The 27,518-nt window shown below is 18.2% G+C and overlaps 1 protein-coding gene across 1 annotated transcript; it reads left to right on the forward strand.

Annotated features, from left to right (window-relative positions):
• On the forward strand, positions 1–27,466 carry PGAL8A_00032800 (RNA pseudouridylate synthase, putative; the record flags this gene model as incomplete). The annotated part of the gene is made up of 2 exons (XM_028674326.1): positions 1–14,197; positions 14,304–27,466. The coding sequence occupies 2 exons, from the start codon at positions 1–3 to the stop codon at positions 27,464–27,466; spliced, it is 27,360 nt and encodes a 9,119-aa protein (XP_028530690.1).
• Between the last annotated feature and the right edge of the window lie 52 nt (positions 27,467–27,518).

The following is a 27,518-nucleotide window of genomic DNA, read 5'->3' on the forward strand; positions in this document are numbered from 1 at the left end:
ATGGAATGCAATATTTTAGAGGAAGAATCATATATTAATCAGTCGACTATAATAAATAATGAAAATATAAATGAAAGAAATTATTCAGAAGATGAAAAAAATACCTCATGTTATGTTAGTTATTCTTCATTAAGTGATGATAGTTATTTAGATGTAGACTATGAAAATGTTCAAAAATTCAAAGAACTTAAAAATAATAATTATAATAATGTATGTAATTACAATAATAATAGTAATAAGTCATTTAATAGAATATTGAGTGATATTTTTTACAGTGATAATATGAAATATATGAATAAAGATAATAATAATTTAAGAAGAGAAAAGAAAATACTTAATCCTGATATAAATGATGAAGATAAAATAAGACAAAAAAATACTATTCATAATAATGAGTGTTTAATTAATATAAATTCACATAAAATTAATGAAGAAAATGATTTTACAAAAAAAAAAAAAGATGAATGTATTAATATCAATAATACTACAAAATCTAATTTACATGAAGTCAATAATAATAATATGAGTCATAAAAAAAATGGGGAAAAAAAATTTTTAGAGGGACGTTTTCTTAATGTATTAAATAAATTTAAAAAAAGTTTGAAAGATAATGTGATAGGTAAGAAAATATGGAATAATAATAATTTAGAGATTAATAATGTCTATGAATCTAATGAAAACAATTGTAAAAAAGATAATTTAGAGAGTAATTATATAAGTTCTAATGATAAGAATTATGTAATTATAAATGATAATTCTAAAGATGTTGAAAATACTAATTATAATTTAGTAAATAAGGTAGAATTTTCAATTAATAATAATTTAAATGACAAGAAAGATAATATTATCAATAAAAATAATGATATAATAAAAGATAATTTAAATTACAAAGAATGCGAATTGGAAGAAAAAAATAATGTTATAAAAGAAGAATCATTTTATAAAGTGGATAATAATAATAATAATAATATTGAAAATACAAAAGGTGAAAATAATGTCTTAAAATTTGAAATAGATAAGAATAAAAATTTTAATTTATTTTTTGGTGATTTACTTAATGATAATAAGACCCTCTTAAATTTTTTAAGAGATAAAAAAAATGTAACTAATTCTGATTATCAAAAGTTAGAGAATTTAGATAAGAGTTCTAAATTTGTTAATAATGAACTTAACATTGACAATAATAATAATATTAATGTCACAAATAGTAATATAAATGAAAATATAAATGATAGTAATATAAATAATAATATTAAAAGTAATAATATCGTTAGCAATTTAAAAAAAAATGGTAGCATTATTAATTATGAAGGAACAAAATTAAAATTATCTGTAAAAAACAAAGATAATTCCATTGAAGAGAATAAAAAAAATTGTAATAATGTAGCTATTGTGATGGATAAAAAAGAAGTTTATTACAAAAAAGTGAATTATATACTAAATAATGATGAATGTGACAATAGAAATAGTTATGAAAACTGTAAAAATAAAAGAATAGATAATACACATAATACAAAAAGTAAAAAGCTAAATTGTAAGAAAAAAAAATCCCATATTTTAGAAGAATATAGTGAAAATAATAAGAATCACTTGAAATGTAACCATTTCATTGATGATATAAATGGTAATAAGATACAACATAACAAAATAAATAGTATTTATTATAATAAGGATTATAAAGGTGTTCCAGAATACAGCCATAATAGTGATATTTACAGAAAAATAGGAAAAAATAAACTAAAAAAATATACCATAAAAAAAGATTTAAATATTATTGCACAATATGGACACAATATACAAGAGGATTATTTTTATAAAATTACAGAATATATTTGTGGGAAAAATAAAAATAAAGAAAAAAAAATGTTAAATTATTTAGAGAATTCTTTAAATAACAAAAAAAAAATATATATGAAAGATAGTAATAATGATGACATAAATCAAAAATATAATATAATTAACGATATGAATTTATTAAAATTAATAACACATAATTCAAAAAAAAAAATTTGTAAAATAATTGATATAGATGATAAAGTGGTAGATAATTATATGAACAATAAGAAAAATAAAAATTATTATGATATAAAAAAAAGTTCTATAAATTTATGTTCTAAATGTAAAATAGAAATGCAATTATCGAATTTTCCTTATATATGCTTTGAATGTTTCATCAAGGAAATGAAGATCAGAATGGGATATAAAAAAAAAAAATTGGAGAAAAAAGAAATTAATAATAATTTTAAAGAAGTAAATACATATATTTCTGAGTTCTTTAATGAAATTGATGGATTAAAAAAAAAATTTCAAATGGATGATGAAGAAATATCTTTTATGTTTAGCGAAATAAGAAAATGTAATTTATGGAAATCAGAAAAAAATATATGCAAAATTTTTTTAGACATCTTCAAATGTTACAATTTTGATGATAATCATAATGAAAGTAATTTTTTTAGAAAATTTTTTAAAGATAGTTATGAAAAAGGAATTATTAATGATGAAGAAAAAATTAAGATTAAAAATATTTATAATAATGATTACCTATCAGATAATTATAAAAAAGGAATATTAAATTTCTATAATTTCTTCAAGAGACAAAAAATCAAGGAGGGGGGATGTGTTTGCTATAGCAATTATGAAAAAGAAAAAAGAGTTATATATGTAAAATATAATATGAATTATAATAGAAAAAGGGTTATTAAATATATAAATAAATTAAAGAATATATATAATTTTTTTTACAAAAATAGTACATATTATTGTAGTTGTACTTCTGATAATATTAAATGTATATCAATTAATAAAAATAATAAAAAAATCATATGTGCGAATAAAATTAAAATGTATTTAAAAAGTTTAAAGAAAAATATAGAAAAATATCAGGATAGTAAAGAAAAATCATATAATATTGAAGAGCGTAAAAGTGATAATAAGGATAATAAAAATAATAAGCATAATAAATGGAGTAAAAATTATGAAGTTCTTAATAAAAACACTAATTCTTATAAGGTATCTAATAAAATAAAATATGACAATGAAGAAGTTAATGAATTAAACAATGATCAAAAAAGTGAACCTTATAGCAATCATAAATATTATATAATGGATAACTGTGATAATAATGATATTATAAAAAACGATGATAAAAGTGATTTAATTGAAGATGACGATAATAATTGTGATGATGAAGATGTAATAGGAAATGATATGAAAACTGATATAATAGAATATGATGATAGAAGTGATATAACAGAAGATGATGATAAAAATGTTATAATAAAAGATAATTATATAAGGGATATAAGTAATGAAATTATTAATTGTAGTAATTTAGATAACTTTATAAAGGATATTACTGAAATAAGTTATGATAATGAGCGTAAGTTCAGCAAAAGTTTGGATAAAAAACACTCAACTAATGTAATTCAATTACCAAATATAATAACACAAAAAATAATACCACCTCTTATTTTTCCATTAAATAAAAAATCTACTAATTTATTTTATGAATTAAGGAATTATGATTTTATAAATATAGAAAAAATAGATTATTATAAATTATATATTATGCAAAAAAACATATCTAATTTTTATATGAATAAAAGTTCAATGTGTTTAGAAGATAATGTAGAATCTTTTACAAATAATGAGAATATATATGATGATAATTTATTAATAAATCATAAAAAAAATAATGAGATGATAGAACTATATATACCTAACTTTTGGAGAAGTATAAAAAATGTAAATGAAATTAAATCAGTTACTACGGGAAATTCTGATGATTTTTATTTTAAACTCTTAGTTCATCCAAGAGGAAATTCAAATGAAGATAATTATTTGTCAGTTTATTTAGAAGTAGTCAAACAGGATTTTTACCCTCCTGATTGGGTATTCCCAAATGTTCGATTTCAATTAACTATTCATAATTTTAAATCAAAAAAAAATTCAATTTCTTCATGGGCTTATTGGTCTTTTACTAACAACTCTTTGTCAAGAGGATGGCAAAAGATGATAAGTCATTCTAAAATAAATAGAACGACAGGATTTTTGGATGATAATGGTGGTTTATTAATTAAAGGAAAAGCTGAAAGATCTTTTAAAAAATTATGGTCGAAAAGTTTTAATCATTCACCAAAGTATATATGGAGTTATATACCTGAAAAAATGCATGCGAATTTTAAACAAAATGATATATTACTTAATTTTTTATTCAACAAATCATATTTTAATAAAATTATATTCTCAAATAAAAATATGGACGATCATGATAATAATGATAAGTTGGAAAATTTCGATAATAGTAAGAATTATTTGTATAACAGATATTCAATAGATATATATAATTTTTCATTATTTTGGTCTCCTCAATTTATAAAAAGTTATTTTAGTAATTCAGAGAATTATCAGAGGTTAAAAAATTCCTTTTATCATAATGTAAGCAACAATGATGATCAATTCGCCAATAATGAAATTCGTAATAAAAATAATAATGTAATGTTTGATATTTATTCAAATTATAATAACATGGAAGTTTATGATGATCTTGTTAAAAATAATAACATAAATGTATTAAAAAATATTACAACAAAAGAATATGAAAAAAAAAATGTGTCTACAAATGATGATTTTTTTATTGATAATGGAAAACATATATTATCATTAACGAATTATATTGTTCCCATTGTAGAATCTTTTAATGAAAATGATAATTTAACAATTTTAGTTAACTGTTTATATAATATAGAATTATTTAAAGTTATAATTTTGAAATATAATGGAAATTTATATAATAGAATTTTATCTAAATATATGAAAAGAAAAAAAGAAGAAAAAATATATAAATTAAATTGTATGATGAAAAAATATGATATAGAAAAGCATTATACTAAAAATGATATATTGAAAAAAATAAAAGAAGAGAGTAATAATAAATTATGTTATCATAATCTCTATGATTTACAAAAGAAAATTATAGATAAGTTAAGTACAATAAATGATAAAATTCAATTCTTGTATTTTTATATTAATGATAAAATAAACAATTTAAATAATGTGAATCATAGAAATTATGTTGAATTGGGTAATACATACAAACTCGATAATATAAATTTTATAGATATTCCAAATATTCACAACAATATACATTTTATTAATAATGTTAACAATTATATAAAATGTATAAATCATAAGATAAATAGCATTAATGATAATATAAATAATGGAAATAATTTGAATTATTTATGTAATATAGATAAAATAAATGTCCATATAAATGTTATAAATAATAGTATTTATGATATCAATGAAAGTATAAATAATATGAAATATGTTGATATTTTACATAATAAAAATATGCCAAAGGATAGAAATAATAATGATAATATGAATGAAATAAATTATAATAATTCGAATGATTTAAATGAGAAAAATAGTGATAAAAATTCTATAAATGAGAAATGTTATACTAGCAATTATTTTGAACTTTTGGATAAAGATTTTATTAGTAATCCTGAAGAATTAAAAGATATGCCATATAAATATACAAGTGATATTAAATCATTTAATATGTTTGAATATTTTAGAAAAAATAATAAAAATGTTATAATCGCTTTACAAAGAATTTTCATATGCATGCAGATGTATTCCTTGATTCTTTGTTCAAAGAAAGGGAAAGAAAATTTTGAAAAAAATAATTCTAGCTATTTAAATGAAAATTTTTACAAGGAAAAAGGTAATTTTCATATTAATACACATGATAAAATAAATAAAAATGAAATTAATAAAAAATATAATGATGATAATAATAATAATATTAAACTGTCTAGAAATTTGCATTCTTCCTCATTATCAACTTCAATGAATACAACAGTAAATCAAGAAAATAAGGATGATAATTTAATTGATAATAAAGATAATAATGATCATAATATATTTATAAATAAATTTAATGAAAATAATAAAAAAGATGAAAACATAAATAATAAATTCGTTATTAATTCAAAAGATTTAACTAAAGAAAATAAATTATGCGAAAATTATGATAGTAATAAAATAAACCAAAGTTGCATTTATAACAACGATAACAGAGAATCTAACGAAAATTATATGAAGTATTTGAATAATTTAGAAATTTCTAAAAAAAATTATTTATTTTATTATAAAAACACCCTTTTTTATAACACAATACACTCGGGAGATGATTCCAGCTCAACTTCAACATGTGTTGATGATATAAAAAAAATATATAGTAAAAAATCTATGTATTCAGTTGTTCACACTTATAATGAAAATAATAATTATTTGAATTTATTTAAACCATTAATACCAAGTATAAAGGTTTTATTATTTAGTTTAAATAAAATTTTATTTAATCAATACAGATGTAACGAACCCATTACTAAAATACATGAAAAATTGTTTAAGCGTATTGCTTGTGATGTGACAAAAGACAAAATAAAATTAAATAAAAAAATTAAAAAACTAAAAAAACAAAATACAAAAAAAGAGAAAATTATTGATTTAATGAACGATTTGAAAGATATAAGATTGTTTGAGCAAATATGTTATGAATTATTTAACTTAAAAAATAAAACAGACGATAATAATTATAAAACAAGTAGTAATAATAAAAATGATATCGGTAATTATAGTGGTGATTTTAATGATAGTAACGTTTTTGACGATAATTTAAAATTTCATAGTTTTCCAATAGAAACAATAAATAATACATGCAAATTAAGAGAGGATATCATCGATGTCGATGGTAATGCAACCAAAAATTTTAATTTTCATAAAAAGGAAAAGAATAAAGATGGTGAAATTGTAAATGAAGATGGAGAAGGAAGTGTAAATAATTTACTAAATAAAAAAGAAAAAATTTTTGTAGAAAATGATATACCTGATAAAAAGAAAATTTTAATGAATAAAAACTATCAAATAATACAAAAAAATAATGAAATAAGTAAAGAAGATGAATCTAATGAATATAGTTTTGATAGTGACCATAGTGATGATAATGATTATGATGATTATAATAAGAGTAAGAATTCAGAAAATTATGATAAGTTTTGCAAAACTAAAAATATTAATTCATTAATATATAATATTATAAGTAAAAAAAAAAGAAATTTTTATAGAAATTATATTAGTTGTGATAAAGATATATATAAAACTATAGAAAAATCTTGCTACAATGAAATACCTTATGTTTTATTTTTTTATATTAATTGTTTTAAAAATCTAAGAAGGGGAGAACTAATTGATATTCCATTATGCTTAGACATATATGAAGAAAAAGAGAAAAAGGAATCGGATAATAAGGAAGGAAAAAATTTCTGTTATACAATAAAAAGTAGTGCTAAAAACAAAAATGATAATGGTGACGGAAAAATCACATATCATTTATATGCTCTTGTTATATCAGAAAGTAAAGATCCAAAAAATATAACTATTCCTAATTATACTAAAATTAATGATATAGAATTTAATAATGGAAATGATTTCACATGGAGTTCTTATTCCTATTTAATTATAAAACCATATATAAAAGGATCTTGGTATAAAATTTATAAAAACAGAATAACCAAATTAAAGCAATATTTTGATTTTAATGAGTGGAAATGTCACAAAGATTTCTATTGTTCCTATTGTATTTACATAAGTGATAATTATTATGACATGCATAATCATTTCTTTTTGCAACAATTTAATATTAAAGATATTAATTTTCCTTTATATTTACATACGTTAAGAGAATTTAAAATAGAAGAAAAAGACATATTTGAATTTAATAAAAATTATAAAGATGATATTTATTCATTATCTAGTGATAAAAATGAAGAAGGAAACGATGATGAAGTAGTTTACAAAATAAATAAAATTCCTTTTGACAAATCACAAAAAAGTGAATCAAATACAAGCATAAGTGATAATAATAGCAAAAAGAATGATTCTTATTCTCATATGAATAATATGGATAATAATAAAAAAAAAGAACACAAAAAATATTGCATAAATAGTGATAACGATGATAAAAAGGAAAAGAAGAAAAGTAAGGTAATAAAAACTGAAGTTGATCTTTTTAAAGGATATTATCCTTTAAAACATTTTAATAATCTTTTAAAAACTAAAAAATATATAAACGTAGAATATATACCAGAAAAACAAATGAATATATATAATAAAAACAACTACTCTTTTATAAAAAACGAAAATGATTTAATAATTAACTGTTTAAAAACGCATCATAGAATAATGATAAACATAAAAGAAGAATTATTTGAAGATGTAATAAAAATTGAAAATAATGAGAATATTATCTATGATTGTAAAAATGATGACAAAGCAAAAATATGTATTGTTATTAATAAAAATAACAGTAAATTAAAAGAAAATAGACATTTTTTTGATTTGAAAAGCATAATGAAAAATTATGAAAAGTTTGATTATAATAATTTAAATTTTCAAAATGGAAATGAGAAAATTAATTCTTATGATAACTTATCTACGATCTTAAATTTATCACAAAGGAAATCTTTATTTTTTAATTCATTAAAAACAAAGGAGCAAAATATTCAGAAAAACATTTTTATGTCTGATAAAAATGAACACACAAATAATTTAAATGATGGTGAATCTAAAGAAGATAACAAAGTGCATAATTTAGATAATAATGAATTATCTTTAGATAATAGAGAATTAAATTATATAGAAAAAGTAAATAAAGAAAGCAAGAAAATAAAATTAATCAATGAAAATGATATAAACAACGAACTAAATAGCATATATGGTGACAATAATAATTATGTAAGTTATGACAAAAATAATCATATAAATATAACTAAAATATCTAATGATAAAGATAAAAGTGTAGAAAAAAATTGTAGGATAAAAGTTCGTTTAAATATTATGAATGATATACAGAAAACAAAAAATAGATTCAACATAAAAAGGAATTTTAAAAATATTAATTTTGTAAATGATTATATAAATAATGGAATAGTTAATTCAAATAATATAAATTGTATAAAGTATGCTATTCATTTGCAAAATTATATGAAAAATATTAATTCTAGTAAGGGTCTTAATTATGACAAAAATAATATGAGTGTAAGGAATCCTTTTCACACAGAAATTAATGACATTTTTTATAATTTTTATAAGGAGAAATTAAACGTTAGTAACATAAAGAAAAATTATATTGAAAATGAAGAAAAATTAGAATTACAAAACTATTATTTAAGAATGTGTTTAAATGTATTTAAAGATTTTTTTCATCACTATTTTTACTTGAATTTTATCAACAGTTCAGAAATAAAAAAAAAAAAAAAAAATGCTTTTAATAATTTTTGTATAGCATTATCAGATATTTTTTATAAAAATTTAAGTTTTAACACAAATGAAGAGGAAAATTTTGAACATATGTTAGGTGGAATAACCATTTACGAGTTTTATGAAAACAGGTTTAAAGAATTGAAAAATATATTAAAGAAAATTTTTATGTATTTAAATATAATTTATAGATTAATTAAATATATAAAATTAAAAAAAATATTTTTTAATGAAAACTTTGATATGCATACTTGTAAAATGCACGACACATTTTTCTTTAATTATTTATATTTTTTTTATAATAAATATTCAAAAAATTGTAAAAATAATTACATAAAGAAGTTATGCCAAAGATTTTCTATAAATAAAGGAGAAATAATTAATTATATAAAAAGAAACGTTAGTACATTAAGAGAGGAAAATTTTTATTTTTTAGAATTTTACGAAAAGATGTTTAAAAATAAAAGTAATGTAAATGAAAAAGAAAATTTTAATAAATTAGAGAAATTATTAACTTTTTGTAGTTGTACATCAGAAGAGAAAAAAAAATATACTTTTTTTGAAAAAACAAATCACGATATTGACTGCGTTTTTCGATATTTCTCGTCTAATTTGCATGAGGATTTTTCATATTTGAAGAACAAAAATAACAATTTTGAGAAAAAAATGAATTATCAAAATAAAGAAAATTGTAAAAAGGAAAATATGTTTTTTTTAAATAATAATAATATTGATTTAAATATTGAAAAAGTGTTAAATTGTGAAGATGAACAAAGTCCCAAAAAAATGGAGTTTTTCTTTTTAAATTTGTTAAACCAAAAAAAAAAAACATGCATTTTATGTTATTGCGTGCGAAGATATTATTTAAGAATTTTGAAGAAGTTACAAAAAAAATTAACTTTTAAAGTATTAGATAAACAAATAGATTATATTTTTGATAAAAATTACTCGGAAATAATAAAACTATTTAAAAGAGAAAATAACACGGATAAAATGTGTAATTGTATAAGTATTTTTAAATATATAAATATTGATGATATTGAAGCATGCATAATTTATTTACTTCAAATAATGTGGAGATTTTATATTTGTGATATTTTATCAATACCTAGTGAATTAGAGCAAATTTATGATAATTTATCGAAAAAGTATAAAAGAAAAAAATATAAGAATTCAAAAGATGAGAGAAACTGGAATTTTATAAAATATTTAAAAGAAGAAAAAACAAATAACATAATTAATAAATATATATCTAGTGATGAATATCATTCATCATTAACAATTGATGATAATGATGAACAAACTGCAAATAAAAATTTCTTATTTTCTAATTTTCAATTTATTGATATTAATGGAATAAAAAAAAAATTTCGAAACACTTACAATTTTTTTAACAATAAAGAGTTCAAACAAAATATTGAAAATGATAAAAATAACAATGTATATTTTAAAACGGATAGAAAAAAAAATGAATTAAATGAGGAAATTACTTCTTATCACGATATTGATATAAATATTTTAAAAGAAGATGAGTTACATAAATGCAGAAAAATATATAAAAATACATTTAATTTATTAGAAAAATTAAAAAAAGAGTTAGAAAATAAAGAATTAAAAAAATTGATGCACTATTTTCATTTCCGACAAATTAAACAAAAAATAAAAAATGAAAGTGAAAACAATATAATAAATGAAAATGAAAGAAATAATGTAAATAATTTATGTTCTTCTATAGATGAAGGTGGAACAAATTATTCTATGGAAGAAAAACAAGAAAAAAATGACTACTCTTTATTAAAAAGAATTCCTGTAGATGAGCATTTACATTTTAATAAACTTTCTAAGAAAGCTTTCAAGAATGAAAATATATCTTTAATGTTTGAAAACAATTTTGAGAATATATCAAACAGTATGAATATTGATCAAAAATTTACATCAAATTTTTCTGTTAATTTAAAATTAAAAGAGAATTGTAATGATAATGATAATGATAATAATAATAATAGTAAATATATCGATGTATTAAGAGAAAATGTTTTTATATCAGTTATCGATAAGGTTAGTGAAATGATGAAAAAACATAATATAAATAATATAAATGAAATTAAAATAGTTTTACTAAAAAATGGATATGATATACATAAATGTTATAACGGGTTAGATATAATATTTTTATTTCTGTCAAAAATTAAAGGTATAAATATGAGTTTTTTAAATGAAAGTAATATTATAAATAATAAGAACATTTACGAAATACTTTTAGATAATTTCCAAAGAATAAATTACAACACTGTAGAAAAAGATTTTTATTCTTTAAATTATATTTTAGAGATATTTGATAGTATTGATGAAAATTATGTATTTCAAAGATATGAATCTTTTTTTAATTTTACAGATTTACTTTTTACTTTACAAAATATTGTTGATGATAGAGATTTAACACAAGATTTATTTACACCATTTTTTGATATCCTAAATAATATGTTTAGTTTTGGTATTGGTTTAAATGATAATTTTAACGAGAATAATAAAGAAATAATAAAAATGAATAGCTTAGAATGCTTTTTAGATAATTTACATAAAATTATTGGGTCATTACTTATTGTTGACAAAAATTTTGAATGTAAAAGAGATTTATTTTCATTTATACAATTTAATAGCTCTTTTTGGTATTTATTTTACAAGCAGTATAACTTGTTTTTATCATATTATGATTTTAACAACCACTGTTATATATTTAACGTTTTTCTATTTCATTTCTTTAATTATGTTTTTAATTTTCCTCTGGATAATTTTTTTCAATTAGATAACACATTACCTTTAGAGAAGAAACAAATTATAGAAAAATTATTTATGAAATTTTCTTTTTTAAAGGAAGAAGAAAAATATTTATTTAGAATTATTTTACGATTTCTTTTGCAAGAATATAATCATTTTTATAATTATCATTACACTAACGAATTTTCACTTCTTGTTTTTAATGCTATTATGTCCTTAAATAATTTTTATTTAAACATGCATCAACCATATTTATTTTCAGAAGGTTACACACAACTAAATGATTATGAATATATGAATAAAAATAAGGATGGATTTATAATTATGAGTAATAATCTCAAAGAAAATAAAAAAGAAATGAAAATTAAAGAAGAGGAAGAAGAAAAAAAAAAAAAAAAACATTTTGAAAACCTTAATTTGAATAATAAAAATATAATCCCTTTTTTAAAAAACAAAGAAAAAGAATTGTTAAAAATAGGTGATGAAGTTAATTTTTACTCAACAAAAAATTCCATATATTTTAATAATAACACTATTAATATATTAAACTTTATTTTAAAAGATTATAAAAAAAGGAATTTTGTGAATTATAGTAATTCTAATATAAACAACGATTTATTTTATCTTTCATACAACTATCCTGTTATTAATATAAACACAGAAAATAATAATTTATTTACCATTTATTTAAGAAGTATATATAATTACAATGGGAATTTTAGAAATTTAAATCATGTCTATTATATATATAGTAATTTTTTTTATAACTTCCATAATCTATTTTTATTTTTGAATAATAAAAATGATTTATTTTATTCACTTTTCAAACTTCGATTTAAAAATGATGAATCAAAGAAGATGCATAATTTTTTTTATGTTAATGATGATATAAACAATATTTTAAGTAAATCTACTACAGAAAAAATAAAAGATGGAATAGAGACTATATCTAACGAATTAAATAAAGAAGGTAGTTATTTAAATTCTATACATAACTGTTTAAGTAAAATATTTTATTTATATGATGATATTATTTATGATATAAATGATACAATAAATATAGATTATTATTTTAAAGGAGATAAGGTATACTTAAATTTCCTTAAAGATAAAAATATGAACTATTATAAGGAAAAACAAGATATACTTTATAAATTATATGTTAAAGAAAAAAAAAATAATAACAAGAATAAAGAAATAGAAAAAAATATTGATGATATACTTGGAGAATTAATAGATAATAAAGAAAAAAATGTAAATAATATTTTAGAAAATAATATAGAGGATAATTTAGATATTCTTAAAATAAAAAATAAAAGGAAAAAAAATGAAAAAAATGAAAATTATTTGCATGTTACTGATTTAGAAAAAGATATAATGAATATAAAATTTAATCAAAATGAATTTTTAGGGCGAAATTTATCATCCTTTTTTTACACTTCAGAATTAATTCATAATAATAAAGATTCTATTATTGATAACACTGATGTAATAGAGAGAAATTATGTATCATCAATGTTATCAAAAAAATATTTATCTATATCCTTATTATTTAATGTTGATTTCTATAATATAAGAGGAATGCATATAGAAAATAAATTATTATCAAATAGAATTTTAAAGATAAATAAGATTCTAAAAGATAGTAAAGGAAAATTGATAAATGTAAAAGTATTTCATTTGTATAATATTTTTTCTAAAATAATTGAATTATATTATAAGGATAAGAATGACAATAAAAAAGAAAAGAAATACATAAATGATATTGATTATAAAATTAATGGAGAATTTTATCATAAAATAAAAATTACTACTCATTTCTTTTTATTATATACAATTAAGAAAGATTATGATAAAAAGAATAAAAATAAGTTGATTTTTATGAATATTAACTCGGATTTGGAATCATATGTTGAAGATAAAAAGGAGGGATTATATAAATTTGATTTAAATATATTATTAGTTCCAATTTCTTCTCACATAATATTAAATAGATATAATGGAAATATAAATTTATTTAACGAAAATGACTATCCATTGATTACTTTTAAATATTTAACTTCATCTTACGAATTAATTTGTATAGGTATTTTTATATACAATTTTTTTTGAAAAGATATATTTACATCTATTATTTTTTTTTATTAATATATGTGTTTATTTATGAATATATATATTTTTTTTTTTTATAGGAATTATCATATGCTCATCTAAATTACTTTTACAAGATTATATATTCAGTTGGTTTATACCAAAAATTAAGGAATTGAAATTATTGAATGAAAATATAGATATAAAATTAGAAGATATAAATGTTTATGAGGAATCTGAATTATACTGTTTAGAAAAAATACGAAAATTTTCTTGTAGTATAAAAAAATTATTAAAAAAATATAGTAATACAATTGTTATTCAATTGAAGAAAAATAATTATTTGAAGAAAATAAATATAAGATGTATAGAAAATTATAAATTAAATAATTCGAATTTCTGTTCCAAATGCAGAAGTAATTATATATGCATATGTGATAAAATAAAAAAAGAAGAATTAAGGAAAAAGTTACATTATATAAAAAATAAAGAGAAATTACATGGAATAATAAAAGAAAAAAATGAAATAAAAAATCTTGAAAATTATGAAAAGAACAAACAAAAAAAGTTAGATACAAAGATTTCTAATAATATTGATGAAATGCAAGACAATCAAATGAACATTACAAGTAAAGTTCACGTTGATAGTTATGTTGATAGAAATGACTTCCAAGAAAAAGATATAAGAAATATAAATAAAGAAAAATTTAATCAAGATGGAGAAATAATTCAAAATACGTATGAACATGACAAATTATTATATGAATTAGAAATATTAGAAAATTCTTTCCATTCAACTAATAGTTCTATATTATCTTTATCAAATGATGATTTTTCTAATTATTCTGAAGGTGATGACATATTTTTAGATGAAATTGAAAGTAATAATTTTTTTGCCTCTAATACCAGATTACCTGACGGTGAAATTCTAATCAACGATGAAAACATAAATAATCCACATAAAGTTACAGTTAATATTTCACATATTGAACAAAATAAAAGAAAAATTCCATTTAAAAATAGAAATAACTTAGAAAACGTTAATGAAGAAATTAATTTAAAAGAATTCAATAAAATAAGTAAAGAATATATTAAAAAATTATATAATAAACAAAGCTTACTTGAGAATAAAGAAAACGTTAATCAAATAATCAATGATGAAAAAAAAAAAAAGGAAAATAAAAAACAGTATGAATGTATAGAAGATAATAAAGAGGTTAAAAACGATAAAAATGAAGAAGAGGAAAAAGAAAAAAATAAGATGAATGAAGTAAAAAACAAAATAAAAACTAATGAGAAAGATAAAATAAATGAAGAGGGTATAAAATTTTGTAATGATTTAAATAATAATAATAAAGGAGAAAAATGCAAATTACTAATACTGGAACATGATAAGAATATATTCGATAGTAGTAAAATATATAAAAATAAAAATTGTGATACAAAAATAAAACACAATGATATTTTTGAAGATCAAAAAGGGGAAATAATTATTAAAAATGATAAAAAAAAAAATACTAAAGAAATAAATAATGAACAAAATTCTGAAAATTATAAATCTGTTGAAAAAGTAAGTGTTGTATATCAAAATGAAAAAAAAAATATAAACATAGAGTCAAATATAAAAATAAGTGATGAAAAAAGTAAAGTAAATAAAATAAAGAGTGTTGAAATAAAGAGACAAATCTCGAATAGCACTTATGAAAACTTTAATAACAATTATGATAGTAGGGATAATTATGGTGATAATAAGAGTTTGAATAGTAGTAATCAAAATGATGATAATAATAAAAGTGTTAATAATAATAATGAAAATAATAATAATAATAATAAAAATAATGGCAACAACGATAGTAACAACAGAAGTAGCAGTAACAGAAATAACAACAATAGCAACAGTAGCAATAATGGCAATAATAACAACAACAATAATAATAATAATAATAACAATAATAACAACAATAATAATAATAATAATAATAACAATAATAACAACAACAATAATAATAATAACTATAACAACAACAACAACAACAACAATAATAATAATAATAATAACAATAACAACAACAACAATAATAATAATGATAATAATGATAATAATGATAATAATGAAAATAATAATAATAATAATAATGATAATAATGATAATAATGATAATAATGAAAATAATAATGAAAATAATGATAATAATAATAATAATGATAATAATGAAAATAGCAATAATAATGATAAAAAAAATAATATAATTAAAAGCTCAGATGATATTATAAATAACTATTTTTGTAAGAATGTTACTGAAAATATTGAGAAAAGTGATAAATTAGAAAATATTGTTTCCTATATATACAATGAATTAATTGAAATAACAAAAAAAAAATTAAAAAAAAATGTAATACGAGTAGATAATTTATTAACAGATAATTATTTGAGTGTGGGTGAAGAATTTTTAAACGTAATGAAAGAAATTATTTTAAAATTAAATAACAAGTTTAATGAAACAGAACATATTAAAAAATATGGCAATAAAAATTCTTTTAATAATAGGACAAAAATGCAAAATTCAAGTAAAAATAATGAAAGTGATAATAAAGGACATGTTTTAATTAGTGATGATAATAATAGTATAAAAAGGTGCAATTTATATGACAATGAAAATATCATAAAATTTTTTAATCTTTTAAAAAAAAAATTAATACAGAAAATATTATTTCCAGATTTGCAAATTGATAAAAATAAAAATAGAAATAAAAAAAATATAAAAAAAAAGAAACAAGTAGATATTAAATATATATATGAAATATTCAAGAGAGAATATATTTTTTATGATAAAATATTAATATTAATACAACATATATTAGATATTAATATAAGAACAAATATATTCTTATTTGTATATTTATTTTCAGGAAAATATTTCTCTTTTGCTGATTTTGATTATATGTTGAATAATATGATTTTTTATAATGATTATGTTTATTATAATAAAGTTAATTTTGAAGATAGTTTTTTAATTGAAAACAGTTTGAACGCTTCAGATAATAATATGAAAAATAAAGAATGTACCTTTAATGATTCTCTTATAATAAATAGTAAAAATAGTACAACAGTTGAAAAAAAAGAAATGAAAAAAAATATTGTAAATAATAATACAAATATAAATGAAGATATTATAAAAGTAAAGTGTGCTTTAGAAGATGATGACGAACATGAAAAGAAAAAAAAAATAAATGTATATAAAGGAATGAATGCAGAGCAAAATACTATAAACAGTGATAATGCAAATATAAAAGAAGAAAATACAGATAAAATTAAAAGTGTAATAGATGAAAATATTGAAGAAATCGAAGAAAATGATAAAAAAAAAAAAAAAAAAAACATAGATGAAGAAGCAGGTGATGATGTGTTAATAAACATAAACATTAGTAAAATAATATATGTATTAATTTTAATTAGTAATAAAAGAATAATGAAAGAATTAATTGAAGAGAATCATTGTAAAGAATTAAATGAAAATTATTACACAGAAATGAACAAAAAGTATTATGAAATATTAAATAATGATTATAACAAAATAATGAAAGAAAATTATTCAAAAGATTTAAATGATAATTATGTAAAAGATATTAATTTTTTAGAAAATTTAAAAATTGAGGAGTTAATAAATAACAATGAATTGTTAATGTCAACATTTGGTAAAATTGTAAAAGAGGGAGATACAACTAATAAACTATTGAATAATAATGAAAAAAAAAAAAATGAAATTGAAGAAGGTAAAAGAGAGTTAAATGAAAATGAATTAGAAATAAACGAAAATGAAATTATGAATGAAAAAGTTTTAAATAAAAATATAAATATACACAATTTTATCAAATTTAAATTAAATTTAAGAATAGCAATAAAAAAAATTAACTTATTGCAAGTAAATACATCATTTTATTCCTTGATATTTAAATACAATAGTAATTTAATAAATATAATACACACTGATTATAAAGAAGAAAATTTTAATTTAGGATTTGCGAATTTTTTCAATTATAAAGAAAGTTTACAAATAAGTCTTAACGATATAGAAAAATTAAAGGAAATATATGATAAATATGTTGCATTTAATAATAAATCGAATATATTAAAAGATATGTATTTATTAAATAGTGAAATAAATAATCTGCTAATAAATATCTTCAATAATAAAAATGATATTATCCTTACAAATACGAATGTTGGTATGATAAAAAATAACAATAATAAGAAAAATTATATTCATAAAAATGAAGTAGTAAATAATAAAGAATTAAAAATACATATAAACAAGACATATTCTAATTCCGATTTACAGAATGAATTGAATAATAATATTTATGAAAAAAAAAACATATTAAAAAATTCCTATGGTTCTTTATATGACTCTTCTAACAAAAACATTACTAATTTAAAATCGAATATGTATAATTCATCTTTTTCCAATAAAAATAAAAAAAGTATTTTAGATAATAAAAATATATTTTACAATACAAATGAAATAAATCCTTTAAATGATGAAACAAATCTAAGAAAGGAAAGTAATCAAATCTTAATTGCAAAAAATGCGAAAACAAATAATTCAATTAAGTATGTAAAAAAAAATAAATTTAAAAGAATTTACAATAAAGATATTCCATATATATGTAATGAAGGAAAAACATGGATGGTTATATATAAGCCAGCATATTATCATTGTTCAGCTTACACATCTCATAATAGATATAATTTTTTAGTGAATATAAATAAATATAGTGATTATTTTTATAATATATTAGAAAAAATATGTATAAAATGCAAAATAAAAACAAAATTTATGTGTTTACCTTGTAAGGAAATGGAAAATATATGTAATAAATGTGAAAATATTATAGCAAAATTTTGTAAAAAATGTAGTATTTTAATAAAGAAAAATAGAGATGTTTTAAAAATAATAAATAATATATCATTAAATGATGTTATATATAGTGGTAGGGTAGAATCATTTCATTTATTTATGATGAAATCATTTCCTCATTTAGAAACAGTTAAAAAATGGCATAAATTAGAATGCGGTTTATGTCATAGAATAGATTTAGAAACATCAGGAAGTTTAATAATTGCAAAAACAAAGGAAGCAAGAGAATTTTTATTTGATCAATTTCGTAAAAGAAATGTTTATAAAGAATATATTCTATTATGTCATGGAAGAATAAAAAAAAAAAAAGGTTTTATCAATAAGTCTATTCAAACTCATGAATATAATAACTTTCATAGCAAAAGTCATTTTAGTTTAGTAGTTAAAACAGGTGGTACAGATGCTTACACGGAATATAATTGTGTAAAAATTTATAAATTAAAAAGACCAATTAAAGATATTATTCAAGAAGTTTTAGGAGGAAAATATAACTGTAATAGTACTATTAAAAAGGATATTAAAAAAGAAATATATAGTGATAACTATTATAAATTTTTAAATGAAGAAAAGAAAAATGTAAATATTATACAAAGATATGTAATTAAAGATTCATTATCTGATAATAAAAATAATAATAGAAAATACATGTATTTTACATCATCAGATTATTCATCATATGTTCAGAAAAATAATTGCAATATTATTATTAATTATTATTCAGATTCTCAAATTTTAGAAGATAAGAAAAAAAGGGGAAAGAAAAGTAACAAAAATGTTACTAATAAAAATGATATTATAAAAGATTCAACAAGAAAAAATATTTTAGAAAATGAAATAAAAGATCAAACTAAAAAGAGAGAAATAATAAAATTGGATTCCGTAAATTTAAATACTAATAAAAATGAAAATTATTTAGGAGATGATTCTCAAAAAAAAAATGTGTGTCATCATTTATGTTTTCGTTGTAATTCAGTTTCAGATGATTACTTACATACAGATATAAAAGAAATAGAAAATTACACAAAAGAATTTACTTTGTGTAATGTTAAGATTCATACGGGAAGAACACATCAAATACGAGTTCATATGAGACATATTGGTCATCCATTAGTTTCTGATAAGAAATATTTAAATCCTTCTTTAAGTAATATTGACAAATATTGGTGTTTCCGAATGTTTTTGCATTCTCTTATATTAGAATTTAATAATCCAGATTATTATTTTTTTAATTTAACTGATGATTTAAAAAAAAAAAAAAAACTTTACTCAAATAATATATATAAAATTCCTGATCGAACTGTTAAAGCCATATGTCCATTAGCTTGTGATTTACAAACAGTTCTTGCAAATGAATTAGAAGTAGCAGAAAATTTAGAAGATGAAAATAGTTACATTAATAGAATTCTTAAAATGAATATTAATGATAAAAGAAATGAAGCTATGAAAAATTCAAAAGCAATAATTGAAGAGCAAAAAATAGACAAAGATCGAAATAAAGAATGTAAATTTTATTCTGCAAGAGAAGAAAACAATGAAAAAGACAAAAAAATAGAAGAAAACAATAAAATAGAGCAACAAAGGGAAGAAAAAGAAAATGAAAATGATGAATATAATGAAGAAGAAGAAGAAGAAGAAGAAGAAAATGAAGATGAAGATGAACATGAAGATGAAGATGATGATGATGATGATGACGATAATGCATATTATGAAGAAGAAGAAAAAAGTAAGCAACAAAAAAAAAATGTAAATAAAAAGAAAATGGGTATAAAAAAAATTAAGAATGAAAATGATATTACTTATGATGAAACAAAAGAAAATAATGAAACTGAAATAAATAGAATGATTGAAGAGAACAAATTAATAAAGAAAAAAAAATTAAATAAAAATAGTGAATTCCCACATTTAGTTCTTAGTATTAAAAAAAAAAAGAAAAACAAAGATAAAACTAATTTATCTATAAATAAAGAGAATAAAAATATTTTGAAAAAAAAAGAAAATAATAATAATGAAAAAGTAACAGATGATATATATGATCTTATGGAAAATAATAATGATAAAAATATAAAAGAGAATGTTTTTTCAAGTGAAGAAATTATGAAGGTTAAACAAAAAAATAAGATAAATGAAAAAGAAACAGAGAAAAGAGAAATAGAAAATGAATATGCATGTGAAGAAGTAGAATTATATGATGGAGGAGAAAATATAAAAATGATAATATCAAAAAATGAGAATAATAAAATTGTACGTAAATTGAACTATAGTGAATTTTTAGAAATAAAAAATAGAATAGAATTTGACAAAAAATTGAATAACAATAATGATGAAAACGATATAAATCAAATGGAAAAAGAGAATTATATCAATGAAGAAGTAAATAAAAAAATAGAGACGGATTTTAATCTCATATTAAAAGAGGCAAAGATAGCTATTGATAATATTATTAAAAATAGTTTTATTTTTAAAATATTGTTTTATTTTTCGAAATTAAAAAAAACCTTATTATATCTTTTAAACACTTTCGGTAAAGAAGTAACAAAAAAGGAAAAAAAAAATTATGTTGAACTGAACTTAATTGAAGAAGTATATAGGAATAAAAATGATAATCAAGAAAAAATTCCGAGATATTTCATTTTAGAGTTAATATTATGTATTACATACTTATTTAAAAATATTCACGTAAAGAAAAGAAAAAATGAAATAATTATATATACTTTAAAAAAACATTTAAAAAATATTAGGAGTAATATTGATATACCAAATAAAAATAAAAATATTATTTTTCAATATTTCTATAACATTTTATATAATATGAATTATGCTTTAAATGAATATGGTTTAAACACAAAAGAAAGTTTAAAGAATCAAATATTTAATGAATGCAAAAATGTATATTTAAAAATTTTAAACGTGTTTACTATAATTATAAAGATTGTAAATGCCGAATTATCTTTAAAGGATATCAATATAACTCACTTTATAAAAAATAAAAAAATGTTTTCATTAAACACAATTGAACAATTTTTTTTATTATATAAATTTTATGAAAAAAATAAAGACATAATGAATGAGAAGAAAAAAGAGAAAAAAAATAAAGAGAATAAAGGAGAAAACTATTTAACTATGGAAATAAAAAAAATATTTAAAGTAGATAAAAAAGATGAAAATAAACTAAATGAATCTTATGCAACTATTGATGATTGTTTTTATTCAAATAAAAATGAAGGAGATATAGAACCAACTAAATCAAAAAAGGGATATAATAATAAAGTAGTAATAACTAAGGAGGAAGATAAAGAGAAAAGAAAAAAAAAAGCAGATTGTGGAGTAGAAGATTACGAGACTGAAGAAAAAAAAAAAGAAAAAGAAGAAAATGAGAAAGTAAAAAAAAAGAAATATGTTGATGATGCAAATAACAATATTGATGTAAAGAAAAAGATATCTGCTAATAATGAAGAAAAAATATTATTAAATGAAAATTTAGAAGAAAAAGAAAATTCAAATGATAATAATAATATATCCAAAAGATATAAGAAAAATAATAAAACAGAAGATAACAATTTAAAAAAAAAAGAAATGTATGAAAATGAAAATGAAAAAAATAATATTATTAAGGAACATTTATCATCAAAAGAAAAAATAAAAAACCCTCCTGAATATGAAGACAAAACAAATAAAAGTAATAGAAAAAATTATAATGTGAATAATAATATAATAGAGGGAGAAAATAAATATGTTGATAATTATCACTTGATGAAAAATAATTTTGAAAATATAGAAATAGAAAATATAGGAGAAAAGCAAAAATTGTTACAATTATGTATGGAAAATGTAATATCATCAAATGAAAAATTGATAGAAAATTGCAATTCAAATATATCTAACTATAGTAATAATATCAACAATCATTTAATACACAGTGGTTATAATAACCAGAAGACAAATATGGAAGTAAAAGATAATTTTTTAAATATTGAATCAGATAAGAATCTTGAAGAAAAAAATTTATTTACGTCTGATAATAAAAATTTTTGTGAAGATGGGTTTTTTGTTGGTAACTATAAAAAAAATATAAATAGTGATTCAATTTTAAATAATTTAGAAGATATAAATAATAAGAATAAATTAAATAATATAAGTAATAGTATTTTGATTAATGAAAAAGAATATAGTAACATTAATGAGGAGCAAGCCATTTATAACAATTTTATGAAAGAAATAGAAAAAATAAGAAATGAAATAAATAAATGTGAAGAAAATTATGAAAAGGAAATGATAGAAATTAAAAAAAAAAAAAAAGAAATTGATTTCTTAAAGGAAAATAGTAAAAATGAAGAAATAAATCGTATATTTTCTGATTTTAATTTAAAAAAATTTTCTAAAATGTTATTAAACGCCTATGAAACATATGGTTTGAATGTGTTTATAAAATTATTGGTATATAATAATGATATAAATAATATAAATGATTATAAAAAACAAGATGAAGTAAACTTAGAATTTTTTATAAATTTATCAATTGATAAAATATTTGATTATTTATTATTAAAAGATATATTTTCTAATGTAAATATAAAAAAGTTAAAAGAAAAATTTATTCAAGGTCAGAAAGCATTTGAAGCAATAAGAAATGATGCAAATGATATGATTATAGAAAATATAAAAAGACATAATTTTATTTATATATTATGGAAAAATAATAATAGTATGAATGATATATATGAAAGAAAACAGATAATTTATAACTTTTTAATAAAAATAATTGATAAAATTATTCAAAATTATTTGATTCATGAATATGTTTTAATTAGGAAAAATGAAATTTACAAAAAGATATATAATTCTTTTAATATAAGTAATGAGGTAGAAAATAATTATTTTCAAGATTATTTCAAAAATAATTTTGATTATAATTACTTATTAAAAAAAATTACAGATGATAATGGTGTGAAAAGCTATTCTAATGATATTCACATAGAAAAAAATAAAAATGATAATAACAATGGATTTTTTACCAAAAGAGGAAATAATGATAATATTTCTTATAATCACAAAATTATTGATTTAAATAAAAACAGTAATAATATTTATGGTAATTATAACAATGAAAAACAGAACAACTATCATAACCAAAAAACAAAGAAGGAAGAAAATCCTATAATATATCAAAATTTTCATGAAAATATAAAAAATAATATTTTTTCTAATAATTTAAATAAATTTTATGATACTTATAACAAATTAAATGATAGTAATATTTTTGAGAAAAATAAAATTGTTAAAAATAACTCTTATAATGAAAATAATGCTCTTCCTTTGAAAAATAAAAACTTTAATGACATTTTTACAAAAAATTCTAAAAGTAATTCTTTTTGCACAAATAATTTAAATTTTAATTTTAACTCTCAGTATATTTTGAATAAAAATAATAATATTCACAATTTAAATTCTTCTAACTTTCCTGAGCCATCCAACTATTTGAATATTACAAGCATTAGCAAAATGAAAAATTATATGTCTATAAATGATAATAAAAAAGAGAATTTTCATGCGAACAATTTTGATGTATATTATAATGATGAAAAAAAAACTCCAATTTTTAATATAGAAAAAGAAAAAATGAATAAAAAACAAGAAAATGAAATATTTTCAAATCATAAGAATAATGATGATAATACTAATATTTTAGATTTAAGAGATGTTCAAAAAATAAGAAATAATAACACATTTATGAATAATTTAAAAGTATCAAAGGAAATTTTAAGTGAAGAAAAAGAAATAAGAGAGAAAGAAGATAAGGAAGAAGGAAAACTAAAAGAAAAAGAAGAACAAACAAATGTGGAAGAAAATAAAGAAAAAGAAAAAAATAATAAAAAAAATAAAATAAATTATTTTGAAAAATTTATGAAGAATAATTATGATAATAAAATAAACAATGTATCAAAAAGTGATGAACAAGATGTTAAATTAAATAGAAGAATAATTAGTGAAGAAAATGAGAAAGAAAAGGAGGAAATAGAAGAAGAAAAAAAAAAGAAAAACATGTATTATTTTAGTGATAACAATAATGATAGCAATAATTATGTAAGTGATAGTTCTAATCTTTATAATTTATCAAATAATTTCGTAAAAAGTTTTAACAGTTCATTTCCTGAAATGTTTTACAATAAAAATTTAAATATAATAAATGAAGATAAAGATAACGAAAATACAATTAATAAAGCAATAAATTTTCAAAATTTTGAAGAAATTAAAAATATAAATGAATATAACAGTAACATTAATGAAAATTTAGATAAAAAAAAATTTGATTTATATAATAAATTAAATAATAATTTTATGACATCCAATAGTTTATTAAATAATAAGAATAATATTGAATATAAAGATATATTTAGTAGTGCAAATAATAGTAATGAAAAAAAACCTACTCATGATTATTTAATAAATAGTAATTGCTCTTTAGCTAATTTTATTAATGATCCTTCTTGTACTAATTCCCACAATAGTTTAAATCATATAGAAAAAAATCCATTAGAAATAGATATGAAAAATTCTAATTTAATGATATTTAATGAACTTAATAGAGATAATGTTTTTACTAATTATTTAGATCATCCTAATAATAATAATAATAATAATAATAATAAAAATATACAAAATTTAAATTTTTCTAATTATTTTAATAATAATAATAATAATAATAATAACAATAATATCAGTAACAGTAATGATTGTCAAAAAAGTTTAAGTGAATCAAATATTATGAAAATAGTACCTAATTTAAATAATTTAGAAAGTTATAAAAATGTTAGTAATAATATAGAAAAAGTTTCTTTAGATAATCACATAAATAAAATAACTATAAATAACCATAAAAGAAATATATTAGCAGATTTCAATATAATAGATTTAGAAAATGAAAACAAAATTAATGAACTAAATAAAACAAATGATAACAGTATAAATATGTATTTATCAAGTAGTTACAATAATATATTTGATCAAAAAGTTAATCCATTATTTTTAAAAAAATATTACAATTCAAATTCTTACATAAATTTTGAAAAAGAAGAAAAAGAAAATTTAGGAAAAATAAATAAAGGAACAAATTCAATCTCATCAGATATAAATAATAATATGATTAATATTAATAATGAAAATAACATAAAATTTTTAAACAATACTTTTGAAATAAATATAAATAATAATCACCTAAATAATAATTTAGCTAATACATATTCAAATACTTTTTCAGAATTGAATACTTATAAGAAAAATAAAATTAATAATAATAACACGGAATATAATAATATTAACACAAAATATTTAAATAAAGCATTTAATCATTTAGATATAAGAAAAAATATAAGTGAATATGAAGAAAAGCAGAAATTGTATTTTGACAGAATGAAGCAGAAAAATGAGTTAAACAAAAATATATATAATAATAATAATAATAATAATAATAATAATAATAATAAAATGAATGTTGATTTAAGTTTTAAAGAATACCAATCACCTCTCTTATTTAATGACAATAATAATAAAATATCAGGAAAAGATTTTTGGAATAATTTAGATAATCAAAATAATGAACATTTTTATGATAATAATAAAAATATGAATGAAAGAAATTTTTGTTCTATAAATGAAGAAAGAGAAAACATGGATAATTTGAATTTAGTTAAACTAAATGAAATCAGAAATATTTCTTCAGATAAAAATAGAAATTTAATTATAGGAAATGTATTAAATAATAATGATAATAATAATAATAATATTATTTTAAATGAAGACAATAATAATAAAGTTAATAAAATAGCTGATGAAAGTATATTAAAAAATAAATCATCTAATAATAATATTTTTGATGATATTAATGATGAAGTTCAAAGATCGAATTTAAATTTTGATTATAATAAATTACCTGTATGCATAAGTCAAAATATCCAATCTAATTTAAATATATCAACAAATGAAGAAAATAATAATTTCATTTCTGAATCAAATACTAAATTAAATAATCCTGTAAATTATCTTTTTTTTAAAAAAAATAATTATGTAGATAATAATGTTATAATAAATAATTCTATATTTTGTGATAATTTAGGAAATAATCAAGAAAACATAATATTAAGTAATTCTTCATCACCTTCAAAAAGATCATTTAGTTCAGTTCACAATTTAAATGAAAATGTTCATTTAACAAATATTAATAATAATAATATTAATAATAATAATATTAATAATAATAATATTAATAATAATAATATTAATAATAATAATATTAATAATAACAATATTAATAATAATAATATTAATAATAACAATATTAATAACTATTAATAATAACAATATTAATAATAACAATATTAATAATAACAATATTAATAACAAT

Source organism: Plasmodium gallinaceum (genome assembly GCF_900005855.1).
Source record: "Plasmodium gallinaceum strain 8A genome assembly, contig: PGAL8A_v1_21, whole genome shotgun sequence".
NCBI classification, from domain to species: Eukaryota; Apicomplexa; class Aconoidasida; order Haemosporida; family Plasmodiidae; genus Plasmodium; species Plasmodium gallinaceum.